Source organism: Schistocerca gregaria, chromosome 10 (genome assembly GCF_023897955.1).
Source record: "Schistocerca gregaria isolate iqSchGreg1 chromosome 10, iqSchGreg1.2, whole genome shotgun sequence".
NCBI lineage: Eukaryota > Metazoa > Arthropoda > Insecta > Orthoptera > Acrididae > Schistocerca > Schistocerca gregaria.
This window is the reverse complement of record NC_064929.1, coordinates 87,317,006-87,330,665: the sequence shown is the minus strand read 5'-3', so window position 1 is coordinate 87,330,665 and position 13,660 is coordinate 87,317,006. Positions and strand designations below refer to the sequence as shown.

The 13,660-nt window shown below is 44.6% G+C and overlaps 1 protein-coding gene across 3 annotated transcripts in view; it reads left to right on the top strand.

Annotated features, from left to right (window-relative positions):
* The window catches only part of LOC126293706 (tyrosine-protein kinase Fer), a 539,925-nt gene that overhangs the window by 445,763 nt on the left and 80,502 nt on the right, over positions 1–13,660 (top strand). Inside the window, exon 7 of one of the 3 annotated variants that reach the window (XM_049987014.1) lies at positions 3,846–3,896. The exons of 1 other annotated variant lie outside the window; for it this stretch is intronic. In XM_049987014.1, coding sequence (XP_049842971.1) covers positions 3,846–3,896 — 51 coding nt within the window. Of the gene's footprint in view, positions 1–3,845; positions 4,068–13,660 lie in introns of all 3 variants that reach the window. One more of the 3 variants, XM_049987013.1, reaches the window with a different exon arrangement.

The following is a 13,660-nucleotide window of genomic DNA, read 5'->3' as shown; positions in this document are numbered from 1 at the left end:
TGAAGATAAATGAATAGACATTTTGTCAAGTATCAGAGATACGTGAGAATGAGGTTAACGTACTAAGACCAAAGGAACTTCAGATTGTCAAATGTAAATAGCATCCAGAATCAAGTTCAGTAACTTTATGTTGTTATTATTTCAATAGATGTGTGTGAAAATTAATCAAGTTCTATTAAAGTTGGTCACCGCCAATCTGCTACTCTAAGCGTGCAAGTGGCATTTCTATCGTCTGAACTAACAGCAGAAGATAAACACGCCACGATAAGACCACGAGACATATTGCTGACATTCGCCTACTTCGTAGAGCGACAAGTCAAATAATCTGATGGTGTGTGTACCGAAGGTCTTACAGTACGCACACCACAATGTCCTACCTCCTGTGGGAGTTTCTGAGTAGTGAATGGGAGTATAATGCACGGGGACTGCAGATAGGTGGGGCTCAATGGGATTGTGCGTACCGAGGTAGTGTGTACTGCCAGGATAGTGCCGTGTCCCATACGGTGCAGCGGTTACTGCACTTGCCTCTGAGTGGGAGGTCCCAGGTTGAATCCCGGTCCGGTACACATTTTTCCTCATCGCCGCCGGTTCCACTAAATGTCCCGTTACAGCTGACAGCAGTGAGTTACGTATAATATTTCACAGCTGCAGATTCTGCGTGGTGTCTGTCCTTTCGGGCAGACACAGCGCATTTGTACAACTTTTATTTCTGTCACCTACTAGTAACAAAATAAACAACAGAAAGCACTTTTATGTTGGAATCGTTGCGGTATCTGTATTGTGCTTTGTCCTTTGTTCGTCTACTTCAGATTTTCCTGTTCGTATGTGGCACAGTTCTCACAAATTCTGTCTGTGTGTCCCCAAAATCTTTCTGTGTATTGATATGCAGCAGAAGTGGTGATGAATACTTTCTCAGTACTCCATAAACCTTTCTGTATCTGTTGTATCCCATTGCTCTGACATGATCGACTGATGTCAATGGCTGCATATTTTCTTTAAGTTTGTGTTTGTTTCTCCAGTCACGTGTGAACAACACATCGTCTCACACGCGACAGACGTGCTGATACACTACAGGGTACCTCTGGGGTTCGAAGAGATGACTGTGGCCCGGCCATACAGAAAAATGACACATATCGGTGGATAGAGCAGTTCTCCAAGTTTCAATTCGTAATATGTGGTGTGGCGTAGTTGATGAGCAAACTACTAGTGTTGAGGTGATCCAAATGGTGTTTAATGGAGCGATGCATGCATTTTAAGACTTTGATTGTGCTAAATGAAAGTCAGTTGTGACAGTTCAGTGATTTCATACCAGTTACCTGGTAAAAGATCCAACACACAAAGTAATCGAGGGTGGTACAATACATTGTGTGAGATTTTCTATACATGTAGTGTGAAGGCAAAAGATTGACAGGAACCATCAACAGAAAAGGTGGATCAGGTGCAGGAATCATCCAACAGAAGCCCGAAGAAATAAACGACCTGTGAGCAGAGATCTGCAGATAGCACAGTCGACTGTCTGGCTTGCTCTATGCAAACACATACCAGCGGAAGTTGTTAGATGTGCCGATTACTTGTGACAGTGCACTTCGTTATGACTTTTGCAATGACTTGCTGTGGCTACTAGAGGAAGACGGTTTTCAGTTACAGAGCCCCTGAAAGAGTGAATTACCATAATGTGCATGTTTGGGGCATAGGAGATCCACATGAGATTGTGGAACACGTTTGTTATTTGCATAAAGTAAACACGTTTTGTACCGTGTCCTTTTCAAAAGTTTACAGACTCTTTTTCTTTGTGGAGAAAACTGTAACTACATCCATTATAAAAGTTTTGCATCAGCCTGGTTCCCAGAACTCCTGAAGACAGAAGTTAACTGTGGACATTGTATCACCGACACAGTCCCGATTGGCATCACATTCCCTTCATTGACGAATGTCACATATGCCTTCAACCAGACAGTCGTTTGGAGGCAATCCGGTCAGGCCGAACGCCTTAGACGCACTGTCCAGCAAGTGCAGCTAGTTGGAGCTCCCCGCTGTTTTGGGGTGGCGCCAACATACGCTGCCGGTGGTAACGGAAGGCATCGTAACGGCTGTACGGTATGTGAATGTCATCGTCCGCCTGACATTGCAACCGTATCGGCAGCATATCAGCGAGGCATTCGTCTTCGTGGATGACAGTTTGCACCCCCATCGTGCACATCTCGTGAATGACTTCCTTCAGGATAACGACACCGCTGGAAGAGAGTGGCCAGCATGTTCTTCAGACATGAACCCTATCCAATATGCCTGGGATAGAATGAAATTTTCACTCTACAGCGGAGTGTGCGCTGATATGAAACTTCCTGGTAGATTAAAACTGTGTGACACACTTCACAATTTGTTCTGAGTGTGTGTTACACACATGTTTATGACACTGTCCACAATACTGTTTTGGTTTACTGAGACTGCTGTACTACTGCTTCTTTGTTTTAGCTTCTCTTACACAAATGTGGCACGGACTTTTCGCTGCAGGAGGCTGACTTGCTTCCGTTGTCACTTCTTTGATTTTCTTTTGCAGAATAGTCTCCATTGATTGAACAATTTGGTTAGATAACCCTCTAGCAGTCTCACTTCTTTCTTCTACCTGCAATTTCACTAGTTCCATCCCAGTTTCCAGTAGATAAAGTTTCTGTTTGTTGCGTTTCTTTTCATTCCATCACAGATGTTGCTGGATGAATATGGTGGTTGCATTGATATCACAAATGTCGATGAGAGAGTAAAATACAGATAGAGGCCATCTCTTTGTTCCCCTCTTGCAGGTGTACATACGCGCCATTTGATCAATGGTATCAGTTACACCTTTAGTGGAATTATAATACGCATTTATCTCAGTATTATTCTTCTCTCCTCCAACAGTGCCTTTATCTTGGTGCATTGTTGACAACATCAGTAAGTTTTTACTTGGTTTCGTTTTTGCTGTGTAGGACACCAAAGTTACTGGAGGCCTACCTGTTGGGAAATGCACTAACTCACTGCAAGTTTACAAGATAAATAACAGCTGCCTGAGAGCAACAATCACTTCCTCTGAAAGTAAACTGATTGTTGTGAATATCAAGAATACCAACCAACAAGAAACTAACGTACATTGTTGTGGAGATGAGAAATACGAAATCCTACTAAGGGAAATTTTCTATAGCATGGAAGCCAAAGGGGGGGGGGGGGGATTTGTTAGACCCATAATAAGTTTATTTATTTTTTCTTTCAAAGCAGGAATTTTCTATAAAATATATTGACACTAACGTTTCATAAAATAGCCAACAAACAATAACTCAGAGGGAAAATGTGGTATGAAAGTTTTTTGGGCAAAAGCAGAGGACATAAAAAAGTTGTGGATTCAACGAACCCCTCCTTAGGCGTCCTAGGGTTAATTCTGTGTGATTTAGTCACTAGGAAAGAGTTGCAGGGAGGGATAGTTAATGCAGTCCCAAATGTAATGTCGGATCGTGCAGGGCGAGATCTGGACGACAGTACTCACATGTGTGTGCCACAGACACTGCCCGTATTGAACCTGTAATTTGGTATAGAAGTTTGGAGATACGCTCAGTCAAACGTGCTGTGTCCATTTTTCTGAAAGTCTCGTAGTTTTCACGCAGTTGTCTTCTGAAACCCCAAAAGTAGCTGCTAATAAACCTGTAGTGACTACTGTCCAGTGTGTGTCACTTCTGTGAGTTGTCTGTCTGCTACTGCACTTCAGCTCCAATCCTCCCCACATCCTCGCCTTTCGCGAACGGCGCTCCACGCTGCGCCACGGCTCCCCGTCCCTCCCCTGTACCCGCCGGAAGCTGAGGCTGTGTGATGGGTTTCAGGGAGGAGAGCGCCGCACGTCCGAGTCGACGTTCGCGCTGGTGAGACAGCAGGTGCGGCACCACTTCGCGACTCTGCTGCGCAAACCGTTCCGCAGGAAATCCGTGCCGTCCTCCCCCGCGGTGTCGGTGCGGGGCCTGCCCCCCTCTGGTGGTGGTGGTGGTGGTGGTGGTGGTGGTGGTTTGCGCGGGGACAGGGGACACAGTGAGCCGGCTGACGACAAAGTAGGTTTCCCCGTGCAGGCGGCAACTGTTTACGTGCTCTGTAGTTCCCACCCTCTGCCGCACTGGATTAATACCGTCGCATGGGAACCTCCCATTAACACCGTGACGACCTATCGCAGAGTATAGGCTGTGTCACCTAGATATTAATCGATATTCTGTGACCATTTTATTTGTAATGGAGCAAAATAATAATTCTTCTCCTCTTCTTCGTAACTCTTCTGTAGCCAATAACTTTTTGAAAGTGACATTCTTCTTCCTGTGTAGATTGTCTCACACTGGCAGCCGAGTTTAATTTTTTTTGCTTCCTTCTCTAACACCAGCATGGCTAAGTTGAACTGCTTGTGCACTACTGGTGCCTTTTCCGAAATGAAGTTGTGTTTCCAGTACTAAGCTTACTGGTACCAAACTTTACAGGCTCCACGTACTGGCTCTGGTGGGGTTCACCTCATAATCTTGGGCTCATATGAGAGTGTTCATCGGTATCTCATTTTTATAATGTCGTATCAATTATGTGGATTGATGTGTACAAGTCTAAAAGTGTTCCATTAAGTTTCGGGTGTGCAACCGCAAGAAATCTACTTCTTCTTCTTCTTCTTTTTCTAATATTTTGGCCATCTAACGTTATGCCATCTTCAGAGTGAGCCGCAAGACTGCCGCTCCAGTTTTTTTTCTTTATTGTTATTTTCAAACCTGTTCACAGGCAGGCCAGCAGCAGCATACTACGCCGCTCTTTGGCCTCAGAGAAACACAAAAGATACAAATGAAGACAATGTGAGATAAAAAGATGGTGGACATATAAACGGAGACAAACACTTTTTAAAATACATGGAGCCGGTCACGGGCGTAGAGTCCAAGATAAAATTTGTGCAGACACTTGGACACATACATAGACGAAAATTGTCACACGCGAACGTAGGTGCACAAAACGAATAACACTGAACCACTTAAGCACAAAACGATGGCACACATAGAAACACGAGGCGTCGATCTCCGGCGCGCGAATGTTCACTAACCGTATGAGTCCGAGGACCTGCCAAGAGAGGAGGAGGGGGGTGGGAGAGGGAGAGGGGAGAGCATTTGCCATGGGCAGAGGAGAGAGGTGGAAGGGAGGAAGGGGGAGGGAAGCCCGGGGGAAGAGGTGCGGAGGAAGGGCACAGGGGAAAAGGAAAGAGAAGGGAGGGAGGGTGGCCAAAGGAAAAGGCACAGGATGTGGGAGGGGAGGATCAAAGTTGATAGGAGGGGTAGATGGAGGGCAGGAGGATGTCATCAGGGAGGGGGAGCTGGCGGAAGCCACCTTGGGAGAGGGTAAGGAGGGTGGAGAGATCGGGTGGGACGTGGGAATACAGGCGCGGCAGGGGGGTGGGGATGGGAGAGGATGGGGGAGACCAGGTGAGGAGGGTCGCGTTTGCGGGAGGGGTACAGGATCCGTATCCTTTCGAGGAAAAGGTGGAGGAAAGGAATGAGGTCGTACAGGATCCGCGTGGGGGAGGGGAGACATGTGGAGGGCGAGGCGGAGAGCATGGGGTGGCGCTCCAGTGCTCGCTTCGTCGCTTCATACTGTTTTACCGCGCGACTGCGACTGCGCCTGCCGCCACAGATGCTAGTGCGCCAGAGACGTTGGTCGGCGGCAGAGACGCGCATAATGCGCGAGTTGTATCTCTGACTCCGCAGTCGATCTGTGTCGGCATATCGATGTATCATTGTGAGCTGCACTGTGACGACGTCTTTGCGAGTTTATTGCAGCAAGTGCCGGATTCCAGGATTTATCAAGATTGAAACCACTATCTCTATTAATTAAATTCGTCGTCGAGCGAATTTCGATTGCCTCCTTCACTATCGAGTCCCAAAAGGATGATGTAGTTGCCAAAATTTCGACGTTGTCATACAACATACCGTGACCATTATCAATACAGTGCTCTGCCACTGCCGACTTGTTAGGTTGTAAAAGTCGTGTGTACCTCCGGTGTTCTGAACATCTTTCTTGGACAGTGCGAGTTGTTTGTCCGATGTAAGAGAGGCCACATTCACATGGAATTTTATGAACTCCAGATTTTTGAGGTAGCAAATCATCTTTGATGGAGCCCACGAGAGCAGCTGTTTTGGGTGGAGGACGAAAAATGACTTTCACTTTGTGTCTGCCAAGAATGCGTCCTATTTTTAGGAAGCCGACGCACACCGATCTGTATTTACGTGCTGATAGCTGCTACCATCCTGCCCAGACAATGAGTGTTCTCCGAACTTTGACTCACAGAGCGCATATTATTTCTGACGAAAGCAGTCTGCAAGATGAACTTTCCCACTTACAAAGAGTGTTTGAAGACAATTGGTACACTCCACAACAAATACAGAGAGCACTAAAAATGAAACCGAAAGAGGCCACAAAGAAATCAGAAGAAGATGAAGAAACCTTTAAATCGATGACCTTCCTGCCATATGGGGGTAGCCTGTCATCAATGAATAAGACGCATTCTCGGCAGACACAAAGAGAAATTGATTTTTCGTCCTCCACCCAAAACAGCTGCTCTCGTGGGCTCCATCAAAGATGATTTGCTACTGGGAGTTCATAAAATTCCATGTGAATGTGGCCTCTCTTACATCGGACAAACAACTCGCACTGTCCAAGAAAGATGTTCAGAACACCGGAGGTACACACGGCTTTTACAACCTAACAAGTCGGCAGTGGCAGAGCACTGTATTGATAATGGTCACGGTATGTTGTATGACAACGTCGAAATTTTGGCAACTACATCATCCTTTTGGGACTCGATAGTGAAGGAGGCAATCGAAATTCGCTCGACGACGAATTTAATAAATAGAGATAGTGGTTTCAATCTTGATAAATCCTGGAATCCGGCACTTGCTGCAATAAACTCGCAAAGACGTCGTCACAGTGCAGCTCAGAGTGATACATCGATATGCCAACACAGATCGACTGCGGAGTCAGAGATACAACTCGCGCATTATGCGCGTCTCTGCCGCCGACCAACGTCTCTGGCGCACTAGCATCTGTGGCGGCAGGCGCAGTCGCAGTCGCGCGGTAAAACAGTATGAAGCGACGAAGCGAGCACTGGAGCGCCACCCCATGCTCTCCGCCTCGCCCTCCACATGTCTCCCCTCCCCCACGCGGATCCTGTACGACCTCATTCCGTTCCTCCACCTCCTTTTTATTCGCATCTCACGAGCGACGCAGTATTGAGACCGTTTTTTTTTTAAAATTATATCGCGGGAAGCGGGCTTCAATTTATGTAAAGGAGAAAAACTGTATCATTATCACTGACTGTTTGTGTCAAGCAACCAAAACTGTTCATCAAAGGGTTTCGGTGAATGAGTGGTGAATGCGAAATAAAACTGTGAACAAAGTTATGTTAAATAAAAAAGAAGAAACAAGACAGTTTGGTCGTATCTGTTATTATTCCATAAACTGTAACATTTCTTCTCGTTGTACGAAGCCTTTATAGACGTTCGTTATGGCAATTTGCTTCGATTGGATCTCGTTACGCAGTGTCAGGGATTTTCTCTGTCTCCTGATGATTGGGTGTTGTGTGATGTCCTTAGGTTAGTTAGGTTTAAGCAGTTCTAAGTTCTAGGGGACTGATGACCATAGATGTTAAGTCTAATAGTGTTCAGAGCCATTTGAGAAATTTGATCTCATTACGATTTAGGTTTTTTGGGGTCAAGAGGGGGTAGTTCGTAGATCCTAACTACTGCGTTTTCTGGAATCAGGTGCTACCGTGACCGTTGTGTATTGGCAGTGACTTAAGGTTACCATATCTGATGCTCTAAGATCGACGCGCCTTTCCACTTGGCATAACGGTGCCTCACGGCAACAACGACAACGCCGACGACGAAGGAAGATACGGTAGAGTTGTAATAGAACATGATTTTGCTTTCACTGTGTGATGGAGTCTTGCTACTTTTTGAGCGTCAATCACATCCAGTCTATCTGTTTGACTGTGTGAAGCAAGTATAGGTGGCACAAAAGTACTACTCCCAATGCACTGAGGGGGGACAGAGAGTGGGCTGGGGTGCATGAAATTACAAGATTTCCTGTGTGAAAAAATTGCGCACCAATTGCATTAGAAAACAATTTGTAATGCAACTAGTGTGCTACTTTTAACATTGGCATTCTTCAAAAACAGTTGCTGCAAATGACAAATAAAAATCCACATCTTCATCTACATATATATTCTGCAATTCACATTTAAGTGCTTGGCAGACGGTTCATCGAACACCAATCATACTATCTCTCTATCGCTCCACTCCCGAACAGCGCGCGGGAAAAACACCTAAACCTTTCTGTTCGAGCTCTGATTTCTCTTATTTTATTTTGATCATCATTCCTACCTATGTAGGTTGGGCTCAACAAAATATTTTCGCATTCGGAAGACAAAGTTGGTGACTGAAATTTCGTAAATAGATCTCGCGGCGACGAAAAACGTCTTCGCTTTAATGACTTCCATCCCAACTCGCGTATCATATCTGCCACACTCTCTCCCCTATTACGTGATAATACAGAACGAGCTGCCCTTTTTTGCACCCTTTCGATGTCCTCCGTCAATCCCACCTGGTAAGGATCCCACACCGTGCAGCAATATTCTAACAGAGGACGAACGAGTGTACTGTAAGCTCTCTCTTTAGTGGACTTGTTGGATCTTCTAAGTGTCCTGCCAATGAAATGCATACTCTGGCTCGCCTTCCCAACAATATTATCTATGTGGTCTTTCCAACTGAAGTTGTTCGTAATTTTAACACCCAGGTACTTAGTCGAACTGACAGCCTCGAGAATTGGACTATTTATCGAGTAATCGAATTCCAACGGGTTTCTTTTGGAACTTGTGTGGATCACCTCACACTTTTCGTTATTTAGCGTCAACTGCCACGTACCACAGCGTACAGCAATCTTTTCTAACCTGCTTTGCAACTGATACTGGTCTTCGGATGACCTTACTAAACGGTAAAGTACAGCATCATCTGCGAACAACCTAAGAGAACTGCTCAGATTGACAAACTAATTGACAATATCGGTCTCTGTCGTGGGCGGGGACGTGTTGGGAGAAATGCTGACGTAATTGGCCTCGGCGCTACTGACAGAAACTGCAGTCTTCAGCTTCGTTACGCAGTTCTGACACTACAGCTGCTAGCTCACTAGCACTGACAGAAATGGAAATACAGGAAATTCGACACAAAGTGTTCTGGACAAATCTGACGCGTGAGCGACGGACCCGTCGGACCCCTTTTACTGTGCCACTTACATGCCGTTACCTCTGTTGCAAAGTGATTATCGCCAATCAGGAGTGTGCGTCATTTTCCTTTCAATTCTCCCTCTGTAGGGGATAGGCAGGGTGCTAGCTTGTTGATGTACTTAATATCTAATAATAAACCATTTCTTAAATGTACAGCTCTAAAACTGGCAGTATATTTACAATGTATAGCTAATATTTTTATGGGTCTGCACGTCGATATTTCTTGTGCAAATATATTGATACTTTTTTTTGACGTATTGAGGGCCAATAATGATTACCTCTTGATCTCAGAGTAGCACTTGCAACCTACGTCCTCAATTATTTGCTTGACGTATTCCTATCTCTGTCTTCCTCTACAGTTTTTGCCCTCTACAGCTCCCTCTAGTACCATGAAAGTCATTCCCTCATGTCTTAGCAGATGTCCTATCATCCTGTCCCTTCTCCTTATCAGTGTTTTCCACACATTCCTTTCGTCTCCGATTCTGCGTAGAACCTCCTCATTCCTTACCTTATCAGTCCACCTAATTTTCAACATTCGTCTATAGCGCCACATCTTAAATGCTTCTCTTCTGTTCCGGTTTTCCCACTGTCCGTGTTACACTACCATACAATGCTGTACTCCAGACGTACATCCTCAGAAATTTCTTCCTCAAATTAAGGCCGGTATTTGATAGTAGTAGACTTCTCTTGGCCAGAAATGCCTTTTTTGTCATAGCGAGTCTGCTTTTGATGTCCTCCTTGCTCCGTCCGTTATTGGTTATTTTACTGCCTAGGTAGCAGAATTCCTTAACTTCATTGACTTCGTGACCATCAATCCTGATGTTAAGTTTCTCGCTGTTCTCATTTCTACTACTTCTCATTACCTTCGTCTTTCTCCGATTTACTCTCAAACCATACTGTGTACTCATTAGACTGTTCATTCCGTTCAGCAGATCATTTAATTCTTGTTCACTTTCACTCAGGGTAGCAATGTCATCAGCGAATCGTATCATTGATATCCTTTCACCTTGTATTTTAATTCCACTCCCGAACCTTTCGTTTATTTCCATCATTGCTTCCTCGATGTACAGATTGAAGAGTATGGGCGAAAGGCTACAGCCTTGTCTTACTCCCTTCTTAATACGAGCACTTCGTTCTTGATCGTCCACTCTTATTATTCCCTCTTAGTTGTACATATTGCATATGACCCGTCTCTCCCTATAGCTTACCCCTACTTTATTCAGAATCTTGAAGAGCTTGCATCATTTTGTATTGTCGAACGCTTTTTCCAGGTCGACAAATGCTATGAACGTGTCTTGATTTTTCTTTAGCCTTGCTTCCATTATTTAGCCGTAACGTCAGAATTGCCTCTCTCGTGCCTTTACTTTTCCTAAAGCCAAACTGATCGTCACCTAGCGCATTCTCAATTTTCTTTTCCATTCTTCTATATAGTATACTTGTAAGCAGCTTCGATGCATGAGCTGTTAAGCTGATTGCGCGATAATTCTCGCACTTGTCAGCTCTTGCCGTCTTCGGAATTGTGTGGATGATGCTTTTCCGAAAGTCAGATGGTATGTCGCCAGACTCATATATTCTACCCACCAACGTGAATAGTCGTTTTGTTGCCACTTCCCCTAATGATTTTAGAAATTCTGATGGAATGTTATCTATCCCTTCTGCCTTATTTGACCGTAAGTCCTCCAAAGTTCTTTTAAATTCCGATTCTAATACTGGATCCCCTATCTCTTCTAAATCGACTCCTGTTTCTTCTTCTATCACATCAGACAAATAAATCTTCACCCTCATAGAGGCTTTCAATGTATTCTTTCCACCTATCTGCTCTCTCCTCTGCATTTAACAGTGGAATTCCCGTTGCGCTCTTAATGTTACCACCGTTGCTTTTAATGTCCCCAAACGTTGTTTTGACTTTCCTGTATGCTGAGTCTGTCCTTCCGACAATCATATCTTTTTCGATGTCTTCACATTTTTCCTGCAGCCATTTCGTCTTAGCTTCCCAGCACTTGTATTTCTGTATTCCTGATTTTCCAGGAACATGTTTGTACTTCCTCCTTTCATCAATCAACTGAAGTATTTCTTCTGTTACCCATGGTTTATTCGCAGCTACCTTCTTTGTACCTATGTTTTCCTTCTCAACTTCTGTGATGGCCCTTTTTAGAGACGCCCATTCCTCTTCAACTGTGTTGCCTACTGCACTATTTCTTATTGCTGTATCTATAGCGTTAGAGAACTTCAAACGTATCTCGTCATTTCTTAGAACTTCCGTATCCCACTTCTTAGTGTATTGATTCTTCCTGACTAATGTCTTGAACTTCAGCCTACTCTTCATCACTACTATGTTGTGATCTGAGTCTATATCTGCTCCTGGATACGCCTTACATCCAGTCTCTGATTTCGGAATCTCTGTCTGACCATGATGTTATCTAATTGAAATCTTCCCGTATCTCCCGGCCTTTTCCAAGTATAATTCCTCCTCTTGTGATTCTTGAACAGGGTATTCGCTATTACTAGCTGAATCTTGTTACAGAACTCTATTAGTCTTTCTCCTCTTTCATTCCTTGTCCCAAGCCCATATTCTCCTGTAACCTTTTCTTCTACTCCTTCCCCTACAACTGCATTCCAGTCGCCCATGACTATTAGATTTTCGTCCCCCTTTACATACTGCATTACCCTTTGAATATCCTCATACACTTTCTCTATCTGTTCATCTTCAGCTTGCGACGTCGGCATGTATACCTGAACTATCGTTGTCGGTGTTGGTCTGCTGTCGATTCTGATTAGAACAACCCGGTCACTGAACTGTTCACAGTAACAGACCCTCTGCCCTACCTTCCTATTCATAACGAATCCTACACCTGTTATACCATTTTCTGCTGCTGTTGATATTACCCGATACTCATCTGACCAGAAATCCTTGTCTTCCTTCCACTTCACTTCACTGACCCCTACTATATCTAGATTGAGCCTTTGCATTTCCCTTTTGAGATTTTCTAGTTTCCCTACCACGTTCAAGCTTCTGACATTCCACGCCCCGACTCGTAGAACATTATCCGTTCGTTGATTATTCAATCTTTTTCTCATGGTAACCTCCCCCTTGGCAGTCCCCTCCCGGAGATCCGAATGGGGGACTGTTCCGGAATCTTTTGCCAATGGAGAGATCAACATGACACTTCTTCAACTACAGGCCACATGTCCTGTGGACACACGTTACGTGTCTTTAATGCAGTGGTTTCCATTGCCTTCTGCACCCTCATGTCGTTGATCATTGCTGATTCTTCCGCCTTTAGGGGCAATTTGCCACCCCTAGGACAAGAGAGTTCCCTGAACTCTATCCGCTCCTCCGCTCTCTTTGACAAGGCCGTTGGCAGAATGAGGCTGACTTCTCATGCCGGAAGTCTTCGGCCGCCAATGCTGATTATTTATCAAAATTTAGGCAGTGGCGGGGATCGACCACGGGACCGAAGACGTTTTGAGTGTATATACAGGGGCGATGTTCTTGAGTACAATATTATGGAAATGGAAGAGGATGTAGATGAAGATGAAATGGGAGATATGTTACTTCGTGAAGAGTTTGACAGAGCACTGAAAGACCTGAGTCGAAACAAGGCCCCGGGAGTAGACAACATGCCATTAGAACTACTGACGGCCTTGGGAGAGCCAGTCCTGACAAAACACTACCATCTGGTGAGCAAGATGTATGAGATAGGCGAAATACCCTCAGACTTCAACAAGAATATAATAATTCCAATCCCAATGAAAGCAGGTGTTGACAGATGTGAAAATTACCGAACTATCAGTTTAATAAGTCACAGCTGCAAAATACTAACACGAATTCTTTACAGGCGAATGGAAAAACTAGTAGAAGCCGACCTCGGCGAAGTTCAGTTTTGATTCCGCAGAAATATTGGAACACGTGAGGCAATACTGACCCTATGACTTGTCTTAGAAGCTAGATTAAGGAAAGGCAAACCTACCTTACTAGCATTTGTAGACTTCGAGAATGCGTTTGACAATGTTTACTGGAATACTCTCTTTCAAATTCTGAAGGTGGCAGGGGTAAAATACAGGGAGCGAAAGGCTATTTACAATTTGTACAGAAACCAGATGTTAGTTATAAGAGTCGAGGGACACGAAAGGGAAGCAGTGGTTGGGAAGGAGGTAAGACAGGGTTGTAGCCTCTCCCCGATGCTATTCAATCTGTATATTGAGCAAGCAGTAAAGGAAACAAAAGAAAAATTCAGAGTAGGTATTAAAATCCAAGGAGAAGAAATAAAAATGTTGAGGTTCGCCCATGAAATTGTAATTCTGTCAGAGACAGCAAAGGACTTGGAAGAGCAGTTGAACGGAATGGAC